The 24,465-nt window shown below is 42.7% G+C and overlaps 1 protein-coding gene across 2 annotated transcripts in view; it reads right to left on the bottom strand.

Annotated features, from left to right (window-relative positions):
• Positions 1-1,487: 1,487 nt before the first annotated feature.
• Positions 1,488-24,465, bottom strand: part of FAM189A2 (family with sequence similarity 189 member A2) — a 25,588-nt gene continuing 2,610 nt past the window's right edge. Inside the window, exons 1-11 of one of the 2 annotated variants that reach the window (XM_042877335.1) lie at positions 24,207-24,465; positions 22,387-22,443; positions 14,580-14,690; positions 12,814-12,942; positions 11,989-12,096; positions 11,732-11,865; positions 8,821-8,950; positions 8,234-8,309; positions 5,528-5,674; positions 3,634-3,923; positions 1,488-2,657 (exon numbers count right to left, since the gene is read on the bottom strand). The exon at positions 24,207-24,465 is cut by the window's right edge and continues 155 nt beyond it. In XM_042877335.1, coding sequence (XP_042733269.1) covers positions 2,451-2,657; positions 3,634-3,923; positions 5,528-5,674; positions 8,234-8,309; positions 8,821-8,950; positions 11,732-11,865; positions 11,989-12,096; positions 12,814-12,942; positions 14,580-14,690; positions 22,387-22,443; positions 24,207-24,465 — 1,648 coding nt within the window. In that variant the 3' untranslated portion in view covers positions 1,488-2,450. The remainder of the gene's footprint in view (positions 2,658-3,633; positions 3,924-5,527; positions 5,675-8,233; positions 8,310-8,820; positions 8,951-11,731; positions 11,866-11,988; positions 12,097-12,813; positions 12,943-14,579; positions 14,691-22,386; positions 22,444-24,206) is intronic. The other variant, XM_042877336.1, reaches the window with a different exon arrangement.

The following is a 24,465-nucleotide window of genomic DNA, read 5'->3' as shown; positions in this document are numbered from 1 at the left end:
TAAAAAATATTTGTATAACCCGATGCTGGTTAGGAGTGATATTTGAAATTCAACCAGCAAAAGCCAATGAAGGAACACTGCTTCAGATGAGGCTTCACAGAATTTTCTGTGCACTGTGAGTTGTCATGAGTACTCTTGAACTACCACACAACAGCTGTGTTGTGCTCCACGTGTTCCTGGGCCACAAGATGACCTCAGCTGGATGGCTGTTGAGTAGGGAACCTGCAGGCAGCTCCTGGTGCCTGCTGGAGCTGATACAACTCCTGCATCCTTGCCTTCATCTAAAAGTGCAGCAGGAAGTTTATCTGAACATCCTTTTTGTTTTACAGTAGAAGTGGCAAATCGAATTGTTTTAAAAAGGACTTTTTGAAGCTTGAACAATGAAAATGGGGTAGTGTCTGCATGGATGGGATCTGAATTAAATCCTGATCCTAGGCCAGTGAGATACTGTAAACTTGAGTTCCCACATCCTCAAGGAGATAGTGTAATCATTTCTGCCCTCATTCTTCATAGCATTCGTTCTCAGAAGCTGCATTTTAAATGATGCTTTCCAGGGCTCCAATTGCCTTTTTTATAGAGATAACAATAAAGGATTCTCTTTCATAACTTCAAGTGCTGCATAAAATGGCCAGACAGATTGTACATATGCCCCCTGGTAGACTTTCTTCCTCACTGTTCAGCAAACTAAGAGCTGTTAAGCAGTGATTTCTTTGGCGTCCACACAACATATATAATAGCCACAGTGCATGAGCAAAACTACTGATTTGGAGACTAGGATGTTGATGAGATTGACCTACTCAAATAACAAGATGATAGGTAATATTTAACAGACAGAATTATGTACACAGCAATTATCCCTGAATCTGCATGCTGACCTTCTTTTGAGGGAAGGCAGAAGCAATTCCTAGGAAGCAAAAGAAACTGAATGGTTAGTTAGCATGCTAGTTAGTTAGGAGAGATGGTTCACAGACCACAGTGCAAGCAAATAACTGCAGCACATAGGAGAAGGAAGCTATGGGTATTGCTTGAAGAGGGTGGCTACCTCTGTACCCATAAAACAATCTAGAACTTTTCTACTTTCTCCATATGCTTTTGAATACTTTTGTTTTCTCTGCCACCAACCTGGCATGACTGCTCCCCTGGAACTCTTCACTCCTCAGCATTCCAGACATTTGTAGTATTGAAACCCGGTGTTCATTTTATATGTCTGTATTCCAGCTCAGCCAAACAACGTATCAATGGCTTATGCTAACTCTCATGCTTTCACAGAAGCAATTCAATTGATGCACTTCTCAAGAAAAAAAGGAGTTTTATATGTAATGCAAAATACATACAGCATCTGAGATAAATACTAATATGTTCTTGTGATGTTTTCTTTCTTCCACAAGACTCAACTTTTACTTGTTCTGCTCTTAATTCTGAGAACAAAATGTACCAATATGACAGTGCATTTCCTCTACCAGGCCAAAATAAAACAACAAGTCAAGTGCAGAGATGACCATTTTATTTTACTTGTCTTTCATAGCTGAAACTACTGTTTCCCCTTCTGAAAGAGCCTACCTAGAACTCATAGTAAAGCCTTTAAGTTTTCAGTAAGAAAGCTGTTTAGTAATTGTTAAATGAAGCTTTATCATTAAAATAGCAGCAGGAGTCATCCTACTGAGACACAGAAGGCTGCAACTAGCCTTGCCTATCAGAACTATGTGCCTGATCCCAGCCTAGGGAAATACACAGCGTATTCCCAGTTAGCAGCATACAGAACAGAGCTTTACAAACTACGTGCAGCCAACAGCTTGAGCCAAATTGCTTATATGTATCTGTCTATTAACTAGAGACTAAATTCATAGGTCACTATGGCCTAGTGGTTAGGGTTGGCAAAATAATATTAAGTAAGTAATCCCCTGCACATCTGCAGAAAATCTGAGATGGCTGTATAAATGCTTCCAGCATGGATGGCAGTTGGTACTAGCAGAGGTGTTTTTTTATGTTAAGGTGGTACAAGCCAGCTAAAAGTCAACAGAACTACAGTAGTATACACCACATAAACAGGCTTCAACTCTGGCCATGTTCTTCCACAAGATATAAAGTGCACACATGAATTAACTGTGCTTGCCTGAGCACAGAAGAACCAAGGCAGAGCCCTTCTGCTGTAACTCTTGTAAATAGAGCAAAAACAAAACAACTGTTCTAAGTGGCAGTAGCCTACAGAGGTGCAATAGAACAGCAGTGTATCAATCACAAAGACACTAGTTGCAACTAAACAGCCTAATTGGAAGGACTGCTTGCAGTGTACTTAAGAGGGTTTACAGAACGAGTTTCCCACTGGGAGTCTTGAATATGAGAATGTAAAAATGGATTAGCAACACACTTGTCCACTACTTGTCAGAGACGATTTTCCTGTGCCACATGTGTGCCTGACAGAAATGCTCTACTGAAGAACAGAAACCAACTCAAAGTACAGTTTCCCTGACAACTCCAATAAGACTGTGAGGCCGCTCATGTTCTGTTCTCTGGGTCCTCCTCTCTGCTAGCTGGTCTTCACCTGTTGTGAAAGTGCTCAGATCACCACAGCTCTCCAGGTGCAGCAATCCAGGATGCCGTCTGAAAGGCAGCACATGGGCCCTCAGCCCCACATCTTGCTGGGCAGGTGCCATAACCTTTAACAAGCAAACACAGATACAGTTTCTTTTCAACCTCTTGTTTCATTCACATTTCCTAGCCAACCAGGAAGAACCCAATTGTAGCATTACTCATTTCCTAAATAAATAAATAAGCATTTCAGAGTAAAGCTGGTATTTGCCTAAGAGAGATGATGGGAAATGTCCCATAGATTAAAGGAGTGAGTGTTGTCATTCTTCAGCTTCTTTTTTTTTTTTTTTTCCTGGTGAAAACTGCACAAGAGTTAGTTACCCCAAACCATTTTGTGTCAGGTATCATTTAAAGGAATTAGTCTTAGTCCTGCAGAAGCCACTCAACTAACAAGCTGCAGACCAGTGTGAAAAATAAAATTCCCATAAGTATCTTTCAGCAGTTTTTGTCAAATTTGTTGTGTTCTCTGCAGTTGGAAATCCTGCTACTTCCACAGCCTAAATTAATTTTTTAACATGTTTTGCATGATAATTTAAACCAAAGCCAACTCTCACAGCAGATCATTCCCACCCCATTTAAATCAACTCATTTTTTCAAATGCTTTATAAATCAGCCAAAACATGTTTGATAAAGGTTGCAATGTCTAAAGCAAACGGACATTCATTCCATTGATGTAAGCACACCTTTTCTACCTTCTGCTTTCTTTTTTCCCTTGCTACTGTGTCTTATTTTTATTCAAGTCTTATATTTATTCTGGGAACAAATTCCAAAAGTTTGTTTCTAGGGGACTTCTATAACAATGTTCTTATCAGTCTCTGTTCCTGCTAGTTGCTTCTCTTCTCCCCCACAGTTAATGACTCTTTGCAGTCTTCCAACCTACCCTGCTTTATCAACCACAAGGCCAGAATACCCCACATGCACAGCCTCTCTATCTCTTATATTTTCCCTACATTAAGCTAAAATAAAGCATTGGCACGTGAAGTAGAGTTACAAACGTATACTTCCAAACCAAGGCCAGCCTACAAATGTAAGTAATGAAACTACCTGCTCAAGGAAGGTAGCACTGTTGATAGCTTCTGCCATATGTTCCTCGTCTGATTTTAAAACACATTTGATATTTTCCACCAACTCATGTATGTCAGGGGTCATGCTGCAAGAAGATTGCTCCAGAAACCGTGCCACAAGCAGCTTGGTGTCTATGTAGGACTTGTAGTCTACCAAAGATCGGGGTCTTAACTTCAAAGGTCTTGCTTTCAAACTGTTCCGCAATGTAACAGTGTTGAGTTGTGGTTTTATTTCAGTCTGAGTCGCAGCCTCACAGCTGAGCACTGGGCCTGAAGACAAAGATCAACAAAGCAAACAACTTACTTGGTTCAAATACTCTTCAACAAATATCCAATAACACTTCCATACCAATTCAGTGATGAGGCACTACACAATTTAACCAAGTGAAACTTAACAGTCTGGCATGGTAAGGATATTATTCAAGGCTCTCTTCGTTACTGTGTTTATTCACATTACAGAGAACGCTTGTAAAACAACAGTACATATGCACTATGGCTGAGTGCATATCATGGGGACAAACACTTCTGTGACTGCTGGTTTTCCATTTTGTGTTGGTCAGCTCCTACTTCTGTTCTGATTGGAGATGGGATGAGTATTTAGTCTTAGTGTTGACATGCAAAGCAGGTTAAACACAGCTTGTGAGTTTTATGACCCTTCCTAGACTTCTATTACTTTTATTTTACTTCCTTTCCTTTTACTACTTTACTTTACTTTACTACTTTTATATTACTTCTTAGACTTCTAGTAACTTTCAGCTATTAACAGATGACTATTCACAAAATACCTAAAAATAATTATTTCCCAAAGTGACAGCTGGTAATACTACAAAGCAGAAATTTCATTAAAAAAGCCATTCAAAATGACCTTGCAAGGACTAAACAAGGGACACTGTGGCATCAGTTCCACTGCCTTTAGTCTGAATAAAAATCCACCTTTGGTCTAAATAATACTGATTTTCGACCCTGTTAAAACACTAAGAACACCCATAAGTCGCTCAAATAGCTCTTCAAAGACCGCATTATTCCAAATACATCACCACCAGGAGCAGATCCAAAACTTTCCAGCAAGAGGAGCACAAGCTAACTTCAAGCAGCTTCCGCTGCTAAGCAGCTGACTTCCCTTTCTGCAGTGGCTGCATATTCAGCTTCCCCATCCAATCTGAATAGGCCTAACACCTTATACATCAGCCCAAACACTTCTGGCTGACAGACTGCCTCTCCAGCAGAAACACACTGCTCTGCTTTCTCTGCTCTGAATAGGCGCAGTGTGTCATTTAACTACTGCTTCAGCAGCAGATTCTCTGGGGTGCTGTGGTGGAAGCTGATAGGAGGAAAAGAGAAAACAGATGATGCAGCGGAGACATGAACATGTTCCATAAAACACTAAGAATACTCCAGCGTTCAAAACGAAAATTACAAACACTCCCCCATTTCTGTTTTGTGAACACCATTACACATCAACAACTACTACAGGGATTCCAACACACTGCAATAAAAACTGCAAGACTCTGGACTCCTGGATTTTAACTGTGCAGCCACACTAGCAGCTCTTACACTGCTTCTGATAGCTTCTGCCATATGTTGCTCTTACACAGCAACTGCAGTGGATCACAGACACCTGCCTGCTGCAGATGTTGTTCCTAGAGTTGAAAGCCTACTGAGAAAGTAAGTAAGTAAAGTGAGTAAGTAAGAAAGTAAAACTGAGGTGTTGGCAGCAGTGCATGTGACAAAGCACAGCCTGCTTGGTGTGATGTAGGCACACTAGAAGACAGGAGCTGGTATCTGTAGGCAGTGGGTTGAGGGTGCTAACGCAGTCTGACAGATGTGTGCCTAAGGATTTGCTACCTAAGCATGGACAGAGAAAGTCAAGTCACCTTGTGGCAACTGGCAGTGTAGCACAGGGTCACTTTTAGACCGTTTCTGTAAGGGACTGAAGGCTTTCCTGTGAACTTCCGCAGGCGTGGGGCTGGCAGCTGAAGGTGGAAGGCTCGTTCTGCTGGGAGACTTGGGAATTTCTTCACCTGAATAATCAAGAACAGCAATGGTGAAGGAAAGTAGTTAGAACAAAGCAGATCTGAGGGCATAATCATTTCAGATTACTGATTTTTTTTTGTTCCCAAATAGCTATAATGATTGGACACAAAAGCTTAGAAGTACTTGTATGTGACCATCTGCCTGCACTCACCAGAAACACTCCTTTAGTCACTGGTGTTCTGGTGAGGTGTTTTTTAATACTATTCAGAAGAATACATTGATTTCATGACCTTAATGAAAATCCATATTAACTTCACAGGTGTTAAAAGGAGTAAGTGGCAGTAAAGCTGGGTGTGTATTGAAAATTCCCAGTTTGCAATTACCAAGGGCAGCTGGTGAGCACCCCAAGGCCTCAGGAGGTGTCTTCCTATTACAATTGGTGGAGAAACACCTATTTGGCTTGACAGGGTCCCTCCTAAAGCTGGGATGCACTTAGCTTGCAGGCAGCCTTCACTCCCAGTGTGAACTACACCTTGCCTACCCGCCGCAATGGTGGCATCCAACAGAAATGCCTGGCACAGCAGACTGCCAGCATAAACCATAACTTCACTTTTTATTTATAGACTGTTACTCGACATCAGCTGAGACAGCGGGTGGCGTTCCTCTGCCCCGACTGCAGCACAGCTCCTTGCTCTGCCCCTCCCTGCCCCAGGGCACCTGTGCTATCCCAGTGCTCCAGACTCCTCACTGCAGGGCAGCGCTGTTCTGGCCATGGCCCAGAGCACAGCACCCTTCAGGCTGCTAATGAAGAAAACAAACCAGTACAGACCTGGTACACAGCCACTGATATTAATACAGGGGGAGATACTACTCAGTGTATTTTCTTTTCTTAAATTCACTGCCCATGCAAAGCTGAGGCACACAGAAGAAATACTGCTTATTATTTCTATCAAAAAATTATTTCTATCAATATATTCTATCTCTCTTGCTTGCACATGAACTCAGCCAGGCTGAGAGTTAAAAGTCACTTTACAGGCCACTTAAAAAAATAAATAAATAAAGAGGGACAAATAAACTAAAAGGATGAGAAGGAGAGTACGATGTGATCAAATCTGCTAGCCTGTGAAGGAAGGTTTTAAATACAAGCAATACCTCAAGCAATGCCTTATCACGGCTTTTTTTTTTTTTTTTTTTTTTGTAATCTTTTCTGACTCTCCTTTACAACAAGTTGCCTCTTCTATCGTTTTTTCTATGTTCTGTTCTCAAAACTCAAAGCAGGAACCATGCAGCCTCATGTTTGCTGTCCTGTATCATTCTGTATATCTGCTGGTTTCTAAGCACCCGGAGAAAGCAACTGCCACTATATTTACAAGAAGGCCTTCAGAACAAAACTTTGTGCTACCACTTTTTTCAATTTCTTTCTGGCCATCACAACTGACGAAATACCAGAAGCATGTGTTGGTTTTCAGCAGTCTTAGTTTGACTGCTGGAGTGCAGGGAAAGTCGAAATAAACTTGTTCAATTACAGTACAGTTTTATGGAAATACAAAAAACAAATCCTAAATCTTTTCTTTGACACTTGCTGACTTCTTGGGCAAGCTACAAAAAAAGCCTTGGTGTGAAGCTAAACGGTTGAAATTGTCCATAGAACACAGTGGCAGGAGAAACAGAGGTTTTAAGTGCCTTTTTTCTCAATATTCTTGTGGTGTGATCATCGTGCAACTGGATAAACAGCCATTTGTAGCACCAAAGACAATCTGTACAGCAATGGCAAGTTAAAGTGGAAAGTAAAACAAATTTGTAACAGAGTGAAAAAGCTGCCTGTTGTTTACTTGGGAGCCAGCAATATTTTAACTGCAACTGCACACAGCAACAAATAGAAAATTTATGCTGAGAACAGCTTGGAGCAATTTCCACAGTTTTCTGAAACAATGCTGAAAAAAGGAGCATCCACTTGTAGTGCAGCCATGGTGGTACGGCAGTAGAGGCTGAGCCTTCCCACCAATATCCTGTTACATGTTGATGCCCTGTGACAGATGGCAGCAGAGGGGCACTCTGACACAACGACATCAGACATGGAAGAGTGGATGAAGCAAAGAGATGGCACTGAATTCCTCTACGGCACGCAGTGACATTCACTGAACATTTCTAGAGCCCAACCAGTGGATGTGAGCACAGTGAAGGAGGGGGCAGTGTGTGCAGCAACAGCAACCACAGGTCACATCTACTGGAGCAGAATTTTACCTTACCACAGCATGCAGGCTCTTGTTCAGGGCTGGTGAAAACATACAGCTAACAGTGATGACTATGTTGAAGAACAGTATTTTGTAGCTGAGAACTTCCTCAATGAAATAGTGTTACTGTGCTCTTTCTAGCTATTACAGTTTCCATGGAAATTAATAGGAAGCATTACACTTAGAGCAACCTACATATTCTTTCCTTTTGTTGTTTGCTGTTAATGTGCTTTTTTTTGTAATTCAAGTAATTAATCCCCATTCCTGCTGCCCAATCATAGTCCTGTATCTCTGGCTTACAAAGCCATATGCTGTATGAAATAATTTTGATTGGGCAGAACTGTTCTACAGCAAATTTTAAAATGCTCCTACCTTGAGAGGCCTGCCTGCCACTGGTTTCTGCTGAATCAGCAACAAATTCCTCACCTGCCTCTTGCAGTCCACTTTCCTGGAATAAAAAAGAAAAGTTCAGGAACAAAAACCAGCACAATTTTTTCCAGTACTTTTCCAGAACTGCAACATTCACCCAAGAGAATGAACTGTGCAGTGAATGTAACTGCACAGTGACTATGTTATTTGGGTTTCTCTCCACTGTAAAACTGGTGAATTTCTATAATCAATCATTATCATCCAATTCTGCCAATTTCATCCTGCTGAGCAGTTTCAGCAGAAAAAAAAAAGCATCTTCTTCAGAACAGCAGCAAGAAGGGATCAGTGAATATGGCAGACTTTGATGTAGTCCCAGATGGGTAGAATACAGTCACAGAACAAAAGCAAAGCAGAAAGGCAGCACAACAGCCCTCAAGGATAACATTCTGCTGCGTGCCCTGCTCCTACATCCATGCTCACATAGTTTTCTACCATGACGCCCAACTGGGAGAAAGCTTTCAAGGTGAGCAGCTGATCTTACTCTTACAGCAGACAGACAGATAACATTTGGAGACCCCTCCGAACCACACCTGCTCAGAGTCAATCTGGTTCACCACAGCTTCGTAAGGAGGAGGTGGATCCAGGGGGCAGAACACTTCAATGCCTTTAATCCTTGCTCCATAAATGTGAGGCAGTGGAATCACATCAGAGCCCAGCACCCTGTAACATACAACACAGAGCCATCAGCACGGCACCTCTTTAGCATGGAAGCAGCTCTGCCAGCACCTTGTGCCTGCTCCAGCTTGGGCTCTCAGTAGCAGCCCGTAACACCCCCCAGAACCGCCAGACCTGCCAGGGCAGGAGGAAATGGCTGCCAAGAAAGTGCTCCTGCAGGAAGCCACCAGGATTTCTGCCCAGGCAGAACCAAGGCCGAGCCTGCTGCAGGTGCAGCTTAGCAGAGACCAAGGTTGACCTCACAGATCCAAACACGGGTGGGTGTTCAAAACATCGTAACGCAGCTCTGATTGTCATGAACTATTAAATTCCTAATTATAGCTGAAATTCAAGATACTTCTAGTCTCATGTTACATGTTATGATGCAGCTGCACAGGAAGAGGCTAAAGGCTATTTCTGCAGTGATGCTTGGCTGAGGATATCACAGGCGATCAGTTCACAAAGGCAAATTTGTAACACAAGGCAAATAAACCTCACAGTAAAGGTTACTTCTGAATTTTCACTAAAGAGGTCTCAAATACAGCTGAAATCCCAGACCTTTTTCTGCATCATCTTCCTCTCAGGAGGCAGCTCACAAGGGGAAGAATTCAAGAGCATCCTCTGGAGAAACTCTTGTTAGCAAATGCTGCTTTTGGCACTGGGAAAGTTTGGAGATGGACTGACTGCCAAGGGGAGCTTGTCTGCACAGCCTTCAGAGAAGCCTCTGAATCTGCATGCCTAAGATTGTCTCTGCTTTTCCTTGCATTTTTAGGTACTGACTTGGTCCTGAAACAGGCACCTCAAGCAACCATGCATTTTCTTCTCCAGATCTTTTCCTGCCTTCCCGCCATCAGTGGGATGCGTTCTAGGAGACAGTGCTTTAAGGAGAATCCTTCCCCAAGAGCCTAAGGCTTCTCAAGACACAAAGCAAACAAGAATGGCTACGAGAAGGATACTCATGCCGTGATCTGAAGGGGCAGAGAGAATGGAAATACCAAAAGAAGGCTGCTTATACAAGAAAGGAATAAAATTTGGAAAAAAAAATAAAAATAAAATAATAAAAAAAGATTTTGGTAGCCAGCCATTACTTTTTTTAAATTTAAAAGACGGCAGAAATATTTCAGCCACCTTCATCTGCCCCAAAAACCTTCAAAGCCATCTGAAGCTTTCCAGCAGCTGACATGAATGTTCCTCTGGTGTTATATTTTTCAGTTATTCCACATACATGCTGAGCTTACAGCCGCTGCACCAAATGACCAAACAGATCTTGAACCTTAGTTTGATTTCATTTTTAAACATGAGCTGGTCTACACAGCTCAGTCAGACCTTGAAAATCAATGCTGCAGAAAAATTTTATTGTGTTACATCTCATTAGAGAACATGTAGCCAGAAAAGCATTCCCTTAAGTGCACTCTATTCTCTGCCTCCTAATTTCCACTTTCCACATCTACAGAACCAAAAGATCTAGGTGCGTGTGTGAGGAAACATCAAGTGCCACCCTTGCTGAAATGGTGACACAGGGGTTTGCAAGTGGCATGGGAAAGAGTAGCAAAGGCTATCCCTGGGCACCCACGCAGGGCACTCTGAGCACAGGCAAGGGCCTGTCTTTGCCACCTCCTGCCCTCACACCTCCACCCAGCGGTAACACACGTCTCTGGGTTCACAGAAACGTCTCTCAACAGCAAGGCCACACAGAGCCACTGAGAAATAAGTGGTGCGGGCTCAGTCTGAGAGCACATCAGATCTGAGAACACACCATGTGAGCAAAAACACTAGCACTTCAGCAAATGCCCAATCCCCAAATAATAAATATTTTTAAACTCGACTGAGGTAGACTTCTTGGCCTCCTTCACACTGTAGCTGCCTGGCCCAGGAAGGCAGGTGACATGCATCAGGGTGAAGAAGAGGCCAGGCTGCTCTTTAGCCATCCCACAGCCCATGTTGGGGTGAGATACAGTGCCTGGCCTGCTAGGGTAGAAAAGAAGGCTGGACTGCTGCTGTGAATTCTGCACTGCCACATAACTGGCCTCAGTGCCTTCACAGAAGCAGCCCCACTTCACAAAGCTGTCATCTGTGCTTGGATGTTATCAGCAAGATTTAATGCTGTAATGGGTGAGGCAGCTGCATTATTCCAGACTGCAAAACGCTGAAATAGAGCCCAGTGGCTCCTGCTGTGCTGAAAAGACAAATGCTGCTGCATGAAAGATACGACATCAAGGCTGCTGTGCCTGACAAGGACAACAGCCCCTCCCCAGGATGGGAAGCTATGACAAGCACATTTCAATAGATGCCTCCGCTGCCACAGAGATGGCTACATACACCAGTCTGTTAAACAAGCAAACACATTAGGTGCTAGAACCAACTGTCATTTATCAATTGTTTTCAGTGAGGTTTGGATGGCTTTCTCAGTGTAAAGCTGTTTTCTTATCATTTTCTAGGTAATCCTGCAACAGAAACTGTAACTACCTCAGCAAGACCCATGAGGTCGCACGCACTGTTTCTGATGAAGCAATGAAATAAACAAAATGCTCCTGCACATGGCAAAATGTGAGACTTTTAATGAGTCCAGTGATTCAGTTTGCTTGAGCATCATTCTATCTCTGCCTATGAATATTCAGCCCCACTTGGATAATAAGCTAATAAACAAAGCCAGCCCAACAGTTACTATGAAAAGCATGTAACTACTGCAAAATGAAGAGTAACAAAACCCACAAGCCCCCACTGAATTTCAAGAAATACAGAAGCTAGTACATCCAAGTAGGAAGGAAAGAGCATCTGAGGCTTTACCTGCGACTCATTCGTGGAGTAAATGAATAAAATGTTGCAAAATATGATGGAGGTGGCACAGGTGGGACAAAATCTTCAGGGTCTGAAATGCGACCTTGTTCTTCAATTTCTTCTGTAGAAATCTGAGATTCATCCTAATCAAATGCAACTCTGTTAACAAAGCTTCCAACTGAGATCTAACAAATTACTGAACTGTGTAATCTAGTAATAATGTTAGTATGACTGTTTATATCAGGCAGTGCCTTGCACTCACGTACTATGCAGGATCTTCTTGTTGCAAATATCTGTAAGTAACGCAGGGCAGCTGCTATCAAGCAAACTGTGGTGGTGAGAGCATTCAGGGCACAAAGAGCAAAGATAACTTTCTGAAGAACATGAAGATTATGGAAATCAAAAGATTAAATCAAGGTATTTGTAAATGTCAAAAGAAAGAAAAAACAAACACAGAAAACACAAAGATGACCATGACAGTTCTTAGTAAAATATGTGATGCAGACTTCTGCATTCATGACCTCCAGGACTGTAATAATTTGCAAAAGCTTGTTTTGCCCTATAGTGTTTCCTGACAGAGATCGAGGAGGCTTTAATTTACTCAGATGTGATTTGTAGGCCACCTATTCATCCAAGAGTGACAGTCTTCCTCTTAGCTTTTCCATGGGAAATGCAACTGTGAGATAATCACCATTAGAGAAATGTTAAAGCTCTTTTATAGCTGAAGAAGATGCAGCCTTGAAGTTGTATTTTAGTAGTTTGTAAGCTAAGAAGGACTGAGACTACCAAAAGAGATGACAGAGGCCTCTAATCATAAGCCTAACCTTAAGCATCTTTACTCAAGCAGTCTCATCTGAACCAAAATGCAGCTGTGATTGCATAAGGCACAGAACGAACAAGAACTCTATGTTGGATCACCTTGAATGCACTGTTCAAGACCCAGAGATAAGCAAAAAACCCCAAACCTTCTATCAGTATATAAGACCACAAGATAACAGAATTTTTCACAATAAAATCATCACTTCAACACTGTTTGACACAATTTCACAACTTCATCAAAGCAGTCATTTTCATCAGCAAACACAGGGTACCTTGAGAAGGATGTGAACAGCACCGCATGACTTCACTGGGTACAGCTTCAGCACATTCTCTTTTTCTGTGCATTTAGCAGGATTAAATTCTTCACAGCAGAAACAAATCTTGGTTTCACCCACAACCACCTTTAAAGAAACAAATAAACCCACTTTTTAAGGTATAAGCTGTTTTACACAACATTTTTAGCTGCATAACACAGAGCATGCATGTTAAACTATATCTGGACTGGCATAGAGACTTACGAAGTCAAATTTGTACAGTTCAGCATGCCCAAGATTAATGCATCATAAAGCTCTATTACAAACATCTCTTACCTGAAACAAAACATTAATACACTCAGAACATTTAAATACAACTAATGCTACAGTGACTACTGAACAATTTTACTATCCAACCTCTTGCAAAGACATAGCAGCCTGGAAATTCTTTGTTGACTGACATGTAAACCATGCTATGTTTGGAGTGGATACATCTTCTTTGATTCATGGGTATATTCTGTATCTCTACAAATGGAATGATATCCAAACGGTAGTTCAACCCAGACAAACCAGTAAGAGTTATATCTGCATACCACTGCTGTTTACAACTTCCAAATTCATATCATTATCTTAGTTTTCAAGTAGAAATTTAATGTTTCTTTGCCGCAAGATAACTGCTTGATTAGCTGCCAAATCATAGTTATAGTGTGAAAGGTTTTCAACCTGCAAAAACACAGAGTAATTCATGATTTCAGGAACATCTTTCAACTGTACCTTATGCTGCTTCCAGCAACAGAGTACTCTAAAATTCCTGAAACGTTTAACCACCTTGTCTCAAATAACATTAGCAGTTCCCCATGCTGCTTCCATACATTGGTATCAAGTGCTTACAATCTGGAACTCTCACTGCACTAGGCTGACATATTAAGGAACCAAAGACAGCTTTCTGTGAAGCACTGAGTGAAAATTAGCAGTTGAAGATCCTTCCATTAATCCTTAAAAGTTCTGCAAAAAACAATCATCTTTATTACCAACTGATTCTATATTTTCCACTGACTTTCTTCTGTTTCTTACATCACCTATTTGATAAAAATCTTTGCATTATAGTGCAAACTGGATTTTCCTGCAGTAAAAGTGTTCTGAGAATCCAATATGGCTTAACCTACCTTATTTTTTTTCCTCTCATGGCTTTCACTGCAAGGTATGAACATGTCCCAGCCAGCTGGATTAAAGGGGAAAAACTTCCACCCATGAGCTAACGAGTTAGCGCATTTGTCTTTGTCAAATGACTGTAAAAATCCTTTATGCTCAATCTTAAGTGGTCTTTACATTAAAGGCAGTGCATATTGCTGGCAAGAGGAATTTTTTCGAGATATATTTAGGAACCCAATGCACAGAATTAGCTTCAGACGTTTAATGTCTTCAGACGTTTAAGACAGAGGCCAGCTATCAAGTCAAACAAAACCATTTCTGTGCCAATTATGCTCTTTTAAAACCATTCACAACATACCTTCTAGAAGGATTTTACCCGTGAGAGATAAACAGCTTATGAAGACTCCAGACCTCCAAAAAGTAAGTATTTATAGACAGAGATAATAAAAATACTGCTGTGAATTTCAGTGAGTTTGCTCACAGCTGAATTAACTATAGGTCTGAAGGAGCAGCCTGCCTTTTTTAATCCCAACATGCTACATTTTAATTGCCTTACTTGTATCTCAACATTAGAACATTTTGTGGTCTCAACATGCATAAATATATCAAAATATGCATAAATCACTGCTCACCAGATCACATCTCGGTAGACTGGACACAAACTGAGCACCCTGACATCCCAGTATAAATCCAGCCAGGTTCAGCAGCACACAGATGACAGACAGCAGAACAAACAGGTTAACCTGAAATAGCAAAGCAAAGTTAACACCAGAGGAAACAGAATTTAGAAATTAGTGCAAGGAATCTATGGCAATGTAAATCTCATCCCCAAACTGAAGATAGGAGTCTCCTCTTCTGGGCAATTTCCAAAACTCGCTCAGATTTCACTGAAGTACTCTAACATGTCCTACCTTAATATAGAAGACTGTTATTCTGAACACCATTATTATTTCTCTTGCCTTACTCTGTATTAACTGTGCAGTAATAAAATGCATGCAACTACTGAAAAGTGAGCTGTTTTCTGGAGCCATCCAACAAGCTCTATTTATGCTCCAGTCCACTTCAAAATGCTTGGATGAACTCCATAGCAAGCAATTTTCTATAGTTCTCCAAAGTATCATCTGAATTGTCCAGATGCCCTAAAAAAACCACCCCAGTAAAATGGGGAAATGCATGTCAAAAATCGTAAAGCATCTTAGAAGTTTTCAAAACTTTTGAAATCTACTGTATGCCATACCCATTCACTGAATTCACCTCTCGACACGTCTGAATTATTAAGAAAATGGAAGATGCAATATCCCGTGACAACACTGATCCTTCACAGAATTTCCAAAGCTATACTGCAGCATAAATTAATGAAAAATATTTGTTAAAGTACAACGAAGACAATTAAGCTTCAGCTTCATGATTTTCTTTCCTCCTGGCTACTGAAGCCTGGAAACCTAGATTCATAACTCAGGCAATACACTCAGTTTTATAAAAAGTCCTATAAAACAGCAAGGGCAGGAATAATAGTATCTGAAAAACAACTAGCAGAAGTACTGGATAAAATGAAGTCCTACCTTCCTGTAAGACTTTACAATCTGCAAACCGTGCTTATGTGAGACTACATGGATTTTAAATACAAGTCAGAACTTTTCCTCTCCTAAATTCATACAGGCAAAATTTTCCATATAGGAGTTCTATATATCAGAACACTAGTTTGGAAACAAGTAACAGATTAATGTCAACATGTTTACATTTTAAGCAGTTCTCAGTTCTACAAAACAAGTTCTACAAAACAAGTACTAGCTCTTTCATGTCCTTTAAAGATACAAAAGAAAAATCCTTGCTAATCTGTGTGCTCAGATGCCTTTGTACGAGAATGGACTGACATTTTTAATTCAGCAATGACAAAAACCTGCAGAAGAGGTGATCCTGTTGGATACAGGCTCAGTTCTGCTCTAAGCAGCTTTACAGCAGTTCCCACAACTAGGTCTTTCCAAACACACAAAGACAGCAACAGCATTACAAGTAAATTTAGCTGATGTACCATGGTTAGCTACCTAGATATCTGGACCAAAAATAAATCAGAGCCATTTCAGCAATTCCATGGGAAAAAAAATCACTCCTGAGCTGAAGAACATTATAATGGAAGCTCATTCTTTACCTTACATCTCACTACTAGCAGGTTTTACTCAAACCTGATCATAATGCTTCTCAGTAGAGGAATGGGACTGTGTTAGACATGCTACAATAAAAATTAAGAGGAACAGCGTTTTCAACTAGCTTTACACATATCATAAAAACATGCCAGAGGTTTTTTTTAACGTTAGGATGCACTTTGAGTGCTATTTGGTTATCTTCAACAACACAGAATTTAATTTGAAAGCCATTCCTTAGGCAGTGCTGAAGTGAATCATACCCTAAAAAGAAGCCAGTTTAAAAAAAAAAAAACAAATCACAACAAAAATACAGCAACAGCACAAGAGGAGGAAAATCCAAATATCAGTCCTCTGCTTTGGTACAGAATCTGTAAAAGAAACAAGCCAGTATACAACTGTAAGCATATAAGTAAACAATCCAGACTTCTATTGTAACAGTTTGCAAAATCTGGGATAACTATCATACCGATCTTTCTAAATTAGACGTGTTAAAATCAAATGATAAAAAGGAAATAACCATTATCATACATACTCAAAAGAAGGATAGTCATCTGTACATTTACATTCTAGTAAATTCTAGCAGACATAAATGAAAACTTTCCTGTTTTTTATTATTTGTAGATCGACTTGTGACTGCAAAATGTAAACCCATTTAAGATGTAGGACATAAAAATGATTCTTCCAACTACAGTTTGAAAAAAATGATCAGGATCTGAGCCACACTTGAGAAGACATTCACATATCTTAGAGGCCAGAAATGAGCATCCAGCAGAACTTGTCAAGAGAAAATATGCTTGCTAATTGTTAGCTAGCATTTTCAGAGAAAGGCTGAGGTTGCAGGCACTGGTGATGGAGGAACCTCACTCTGGAGGTGATCAGGTCAGCATCTCCTGCTCAGACTGAGTCTCCTGCTCAGGCAGAGTCCCCAGCAGCCAGCTGCCCAGCATCGCATCTGCCTGGGTTCTGCATGGCCCCACAGAATGCACAACCTCTTCAGGCAGCCTGAGTCCTACCATGACTATCCTCACAGGAAAAAAATAATTATCTCATGTTCACAGCATTTGGTCTGTGTCCAGTCAATGGGCACTACCAAGATGGGTCTGGCTCCCTTTTCTTCACTCCCTTCCACCAGCTATTTATACACACAGAAGTCTCCTCCAGACTCACCAGCCCTACCTCTCAGCCAGTCCTTGCTACAGGCCTTTCTGGCCCTACGCTGCACTTGAACCAGTGTGCCTGTGCTGGGGACCACAGAACAGTGCCCAGCACCCAGATATGTCTCAGTAGCGCTGAGGTGAAGGATTCCCTCCCTCGCCTGCTGGGAAGTCTCCTTCTAATGCAGCCCTGGCCTCCTATGCCACAATCACATTTCACTGGCACATGGTCAGCAGCTTCTCTGCACGGGTCCCCAGTGCCTTCTCTGCAGCAGGGCTTCCAACAGAGAGTTCACCAGCACATAATACTGCCTGGAGTGCTTGTGGGGGCAGGACTCTGCATTTCCTCTGACTGAACTTCATGAGACTGCTCTCTGCTCATTTCTCCAGCTGACCAAGTTTGTGTTAACGGCAGCACAACTATTCATTGCATCAGTCACTTCTCTCCACTTTCTACCATCTGTGAACATGCTGAGAGAGCACTCTGTTCCATTGTCTAGATCATTCATTAAGATTTTAAATATCACTGCTGACTGGCCTCTGGTCAGGCTGTGCATCACTGACCACCACCCTCCAGACCCAACTGTTCTTTCAGTTTTCAATCCACCCCACTGTACATTTAACCCACACTTTGCCAGCTGGCTTTATAAATTATATTGTCCTGCAGATGTAAATTTAAAAACCTTCTCCTTCACTACACATCAACAAGTAAAAGCAGGTGGTCCGCTTTATTTCAGTAGAAGGACCCACCCATATTTGAACCAGGATAAACATGCTCCTACATTTAGAACAGGCAAAGACAATTGCGCTATTTTAAAAGTCCAAGTAGAGGTAACTAGTCTGAACCAAACTGTGCTGACAAAAATAAAAACAACTCAAATTACGGCTTTAGTTTTGCCCACTGCCCCTCATCTTCTGAATGTCAGATACACATGGATTGTGAACAGAACAGCTGCAGAAGGTTCTGGTGAACATCTATATGAATTAAACTCCAGGAAATCGAAGTGTATTCTAATGTCAGAGACAGTATCTACTAATCTCTTGCATGGATGACCTTTTCCACATTAAAAAGAAAAACAAAAAAAACAAACATTCTGCCCTTTGAGAACCCGTCTAAATGGTGTCAGCCAGCCAATTCTGTTTAAGTTAGTGGCACTTTTCTCATTAGCTTCAAAAGCAGCTGCAGCAGCAGCAGGACAAACATACATGATAAGGCCATGACCCTATAATTTATTCTGCACTGGCAGATTTCTTGCTACCCTGCTGCTGCCACTGTCAAAGCCAATGTCTAAATGCCAAGGAGAAATTGCTTTGACTTTTGATATGTACACACGACTGAGGCACAAGCAGGCACTTAAAAAGTGAAAGGAAAACACTTGCTGCACAGTCACTAACTCTTATCTGTGCATGTCCTACACATAAGCCTTTTAAGCATCCTTTTAGCAAAATCTAAGTCAATGTATTAACTTTCCATACACACACAGCACCAGTAGCAATAATCATATGTAAATTATGTGACCTTACTAATTTCCTATTTGTTGTACCACATGGAGACCTGCAACACACCTACCAGCATAGCATTACGCTGTTGCTAGCAGAGCCAAGATTTTAAGGAATGAGGAATTCAAGTGAACCTAAACAATAACTATTTTGGTATAAACTCTTGATGTGTATGCAAACAAACAAGCAACAGCAAGTTTACACACCTTCTGAAAGAAGCTACATTTCTTCAGTTGAAAATAAAACGAAAAGTCCTGTGGAAGTAAGGAGTTTTGGAGTGGACAGGAAGAAATCAGCTTCTGTTCAGGCGCAGAATAGCATCCAGCCCAGAACTGTTGATAGCCAATATCCAAACAACCTCAGGAAAAAAAAAATTCCCTTTCTCCCATGAGCACATTTGGGCAGGCATGCACAGGAGGAAGCTTCTCCTCTGAAGCAAAGATCAGAGCACAGGCGGCATAGGCTAACTTCCGCAGTCACTTGACAACTGATACCCAGGACAGATAAGTCTCAGACAATGACAAGCAAGGTAAGATTTCAGAGCCAGGGTTTCTCAGATGCTACGTTGCTGAAGACCACGCTGGCCCTGCAAGAAGGTCCATCAAGAGAGCTGACGACAATTCTGTTTTGCCTCACAGCATTCCATCTCTGCAACCTGATATTTGCTTCCCATCCTTTCCTGCAGCCACTCCTCTTTGGACTAATTTTCTCCTGACTGTGGTGCTGGAGGCCTATCATCATCTCTATCTGATGAGATATCCCTATTCCTCCAGAGGAAATCCCACCACCCCCTCTGTCCTCTCCCATCACCTCTGACTCCTACAAGCACCACCAGCACCTCTGCCTCACAGCTGGGAATAAATCAGCCCTGCTACCCAGGCTCCCTGCCACTGTGGCCTCCGATTGAAAGAGGCAGCTGCCCTCCTCTCCTCTCCACGTCACCTCTCCCTCACCCCCAGCTCTCTCTTCTCAGCACTTTGTGAATTCACTCAGTGAATTTCATTGGACAGTCCCCTAGAGACTGGAAAGTGATAATAAAAATCAAAAATAAGTTAACACAAGGAGTCTCAAGAAACAGCATCAGCGTGTCCCTCCCACAAGCTCATTCCAGGACCAACATCTCCTGGTGGGCACCTTCTGTAGCACCCAGCTGGAACGTGGTTCCACTGCCAGCTGCCAGAGGGAGAGGGCCGCAAGGCTCACCTCTGCCCCTGACTACAGCCTCCTCTGAGAGCTCCCGGTGCACAACAAGGCAAAGTCAAAGTCTATGCAGAATTATCCCACCTGGGCAGGTAACAAAGCTGTTTGCGAAATTAAATGTGTTTGAGGGATTCCAGAGGGTACTTGGAGCAGAGAGTCTGAAGAAATCATGGAACCTAACGACAATAAAAAAGAAAGAATAAGCCTGTCCTTATTGATGCAAGGGCCTGTGTAGATTGAGGTACAGCCAAGTTCTCCACACGAACACAACTAAACACTAACAAACTGCTGCAGTGCAAAATGTGCTAATTCATACCTTGTGCCTGGAATACTCCCCACTTATCAGATTTCAAGCACGGGTCTAGCACACATACCCAACACACCAAATATCTGAGTTCTGCTACAATCTCATACAACCACCTTCATGTGGAAATCAATCCTTTCTGCAAAGCTTATTTGCTACATAAAGGCATTTCTACACTGGGCACCTGCTTGAGCTAGTGCTAGGCGTGCCAGGACAGCCGTGTGATGATGGCTGAGAGCTGGCTCTGTGCTATTTCTGAACAGGCAAAGGCAACAGGGACCTGCTCCAAAAGGCAGCAGAGAGGAAGCCCCGTGGTTCTAAAGCACATTTGCAAGAATCAGGTATGAGAGCCTTTCATGAGAAGCAAAAAGTGGAGGCAGTCACAGCTGGAAATGGGATCTGTTTTAGCCCTGAGTGTGTTCTCCACTTTCATTTATGAACGCCATAACCCAAAGCTGTACGGTCTAACAAGGCACATTACTTAGCTCTTTACGAAACCTGCTTTTGCAACTTACATGGCAGCTGAATGAAAATATTCATTCCGGGAGAAAATATTCAAGATACTAGACTGTGAATGTAATAGAAATGTATCCCAAAATAAATTTGCTTACAGAAACTAACAATCTTTCCTCAACAGACCATAGCCAGTTCAATGTATGACTTCCTGTGAAAGTTAGGTTCCTGTTATTTTTTTAAACTGAAACCCCCATGTACCAGTTAATGCTGGTTTCTTTTCTTTCTTTTTTTCTTTTTTTTTTCATTTAATTATATTGCTTTCAAAAATTGTCTATAACTGCAAATATAAAAAAAGAAAAAAAAATCGTTCAGTATCTTGCGGTCTTAGAAAAAATGTGAAAGGGACCTCAGGAAGTCCTTGGTGCAGCCTCCTGTTCAGTGCAGGGTCAACTTTGAGATCAGAGCAGGAGTTTAATCTCAGGAACCTCCCCATGTCCTTGCAGCACAACATCCTAGGGCATTCTGTTCCCATCTGTTCACCATCCACCCAAAAGATCATTCCACACAAATTCAAGGATGTGGAAGTTTGCTGCTCCTCTATTTCAGTAAAACCAAAAGGGCCCACAAAGTTTATGCAAGGGAGGCATGAAAGAATTGAAGAGTGAACCTCAGATAAAAGGAAACAACAACAGTAAGTGCTGTAGGAAGAGTACAGAACTCATGTAATACCAAATCAGGCACCATCTGCAAGACTTGGGCATTCTGAGAAAGATGCAACTATATTTATTTTCAAGAAAACATAGCCCATCCAGACTGGTAGGCTGAGATCAGGTTTTTCTTTGTATCCAGAGCAGCAGTACAAAAACTTCTTTTGCTCCTGGAGTACCAAGCAACACACGACTGAGAAATGCAGTCAGAGTCTGTTCTCTGACGCTTGGTACATCTCACTGATGGCCACATGGATACCACACACATCCCAAGGACACACTGTACAGAGACAAAACAACTGCTTTATCCTGGAAAAAGGGCATCAGAAGCGATAGTATAGTGAAAACAAAACCTGCAAAACCAAGAAAACCAACCTTCAAATGCTTTTATGCAAATTCCATTTCTGAGACTTTCAGAGCTACCCAGCTTCAGATTTCACTTACAAGCAGGAACAGTTTACACACCCTGCACATTGATTTTTTCCTCTCAGAACAACGTAATGTCAACTGTATTTGAAACACTAACACTGAATACTGTAGGACAGCAGTGCTTAGTTTAGCTCAGCCTGCCACCAGACACTTGCACAGGACAAACGACCACAGCTTTCAAACCAACTATCTCTAAGGTTTAGCAGCACTGCCTCAGAGAGATTATCCCTATTAAACCAGCATTTTCTTGTACCTACATAGAAGGTGTTCTGTGAACACCACCAGCACATCTTGCAGGCACGATCCTCTCCTGCCCTTAACAGTCTCCTAAAAGGATTGCAGGATGCACATAAACTCAGCCTTTCATGGCATCTCACCTCTTCAGTAAATATAGCTCTGCAGTCTACAAAAGAGATTCAACAGTACAGTCTGTTTTTCTTCATGGAGAAAGAAGCATAGTTTTTTAACCAATGACTACTAACAATCTGATAATTCGTTTACATCTTCTGAAAACGCTCACGCAACAAGTTTTAATCGATACTCACCAATAATATCATTGGTCTCTTCCATGTTGTTAGCCCTATGATTCCAGATAAGATTACCTGTAACATTAAGAAAACAGTATTACCAAGAAGGTAACGTTCAGAAAACAGCGTTCAGAAAACGCCGTATTTACACAATATTTGCCACTGCTCTGATGGAAAGTATTTTGGAGCGTGAGAGCAGTGCTGAGATGACGCGGGGCACACTCTATAGCAGATACTCAGAGCCTGAGTTGACAAGGTTCTTCACTCGAAAGAGCACCCCATGGGAAAACACAACTGGAACTGAAATTTTTATCTACTGTTTTGCTTCCTCCCAGAAAACGTCCAGAAAGTCACACCAGCAATTCCCATCTCATCAACTGCCAAAAAAAATTAATTTCAACGAAGGACATGTTTTCCTGCTACCCAGCCAGAGAGCCAGCATGCACACAAGGAAAGAGAAAGCAGAAGATCCCCTCCGCAGCAGGTGCTGTTAATCAGACCTGTTGAACCATGGGCTGTCCCCAGTGTCTTCATCTGGTAGCAAGACAGTTAAGGAAGGAGAAAGCACTGCTGTAGAATTGAAGCAAACCACGCACCAGAGACTCCCCACTGGACGAATGGCAACCAAAAGAAAAGGCAAACACATTTTTCAGCTGGTCCTGGGTGCAAGCACGAATTACCCTTAGTTTGGGGGCCTTTGTGACTAAGCCAACTCAGACCTCCCCAGGCGCTCCCACCCCAAAGCCAAGCAGGAACACAAAGGGGAAGCTGCCCACTAACGTTTTTAACAAATCCCTCCAGCCGCTTCATTAACCTGACATGACTGATCTGACCTAGCATAACAGGCATACATGACTCGGCCAAAATACCTCCCGGTATCACCACTGCTGTTGCAAAAGCACGTACATAACGCTGCAGTTTCATAACAAACATTTTTTAATTCTCTGAGTGCAAAATAGACACGTGTTTTTGTAACAAAGCGCACCAATACTTATAAGAATTGGTGTTTTCCCTTAGGGACACCAACACTGGTTTCATTATGATTAAGATTTAAGATGTACGGAAGGAATGCCTTCCTCAGAGTGTCTTTCCTCCATGCATCACAAGAAGGACGCTGCACCTAAAACGAGAAAAAGGCCATATACATATACATACCCAACGCCAGCCCTCAGCAGCCTCTAGCATCCCACACTGCCTCTGGGATGAGACGTTTCACTCACGCTGCTATGCTCAAAAGACACTTCTGGTAATTTTTTTTAAGGCTGTATATGTTACCGTTCCAGAGCCACCATGAAAAAAAAAGATCTTTTTTTTTCATTATTAAAGTAATTGGGCATTTCCAGCTTACATGTGCAGCTTCAGAACATTTTTAAATCATAAGCACAGTACTGTTCGCAGAGTTAAAAGCTCGCAGCTGCCAGAGATCTAAATAAACTCTGATTTGGAGCGAGAAATAAAAGCGAAGGAAAGCAGAAAGGTAAAAGAAAAACGCGAGCGCAGACACCACGCCGCCATCAGGGCGGCTCGGGCTCCAGCCCGGTTAAGGCTGCCCGCGCTCCGGACGTGCCGCCCGGCGCCTAGCCGCACGCCGCTCCGGGCTGCGCTGCGCTCCGCGGCGAACTCACCCGAGGCCCGGGCCCTGCCCCGCCGCTCGGACAGCGGCTGCTGGCCGCGCACTATGCGTGAAGGCGCAGCCTACAGCGGAACGCAACAGGAGAGGGAAGTCCCGGCGCTCCTTACAGAGCCGCCAGCAGCGAGCCCGGTGCCCGAACACGCGCCTCGGAGCGAGCGCGCACCGCACGCGAGTCCCGTCCCGCCGCCCGGTGCCGGGCACGTACCGAGGAGCCGGCCCAGAAGGGACACGCGTTCTTCACCTGCGGGGCGCCGCTCAGCGATAGCGCCCCGAAGCTGAGCGCCACCATGCAGCAGCCCAGCACCAGCTGTAGCACCCCCAGCGACAGCAGCGGCCGCGACGGCAGCAGCCCGGCGCCCGGGGCGCGGCGGGCGGGCGAAGAGCGGGCGGCGGGGCGCGGCCGCGGGCAGCCGACGCGACGGGAGCGGAGCGGCGGCAGCGAGGGCTCGGCGGCCGCGGCGGGC

This window comes from Lagopus leucura, unplaced genomic scaffold (assembly GCF_019238085.1).
Source record: "Lagopus leucura isolate 7727_CA_CO unplaced genomic scaffold, USGS_WTPT01 Super-Scaffold_100018, whole genome shotgun sequence".
Classification (NCBI taxonomy): domain Eukaryota; kingdom Metazoa; phylum Chordata; class Aves; order Galliformes; family Phasianidae; genus Lagopus; species Lagopus leucura.
This window is presented reverse-complemented; position numbering and strand designations above follow the sequence as displayed.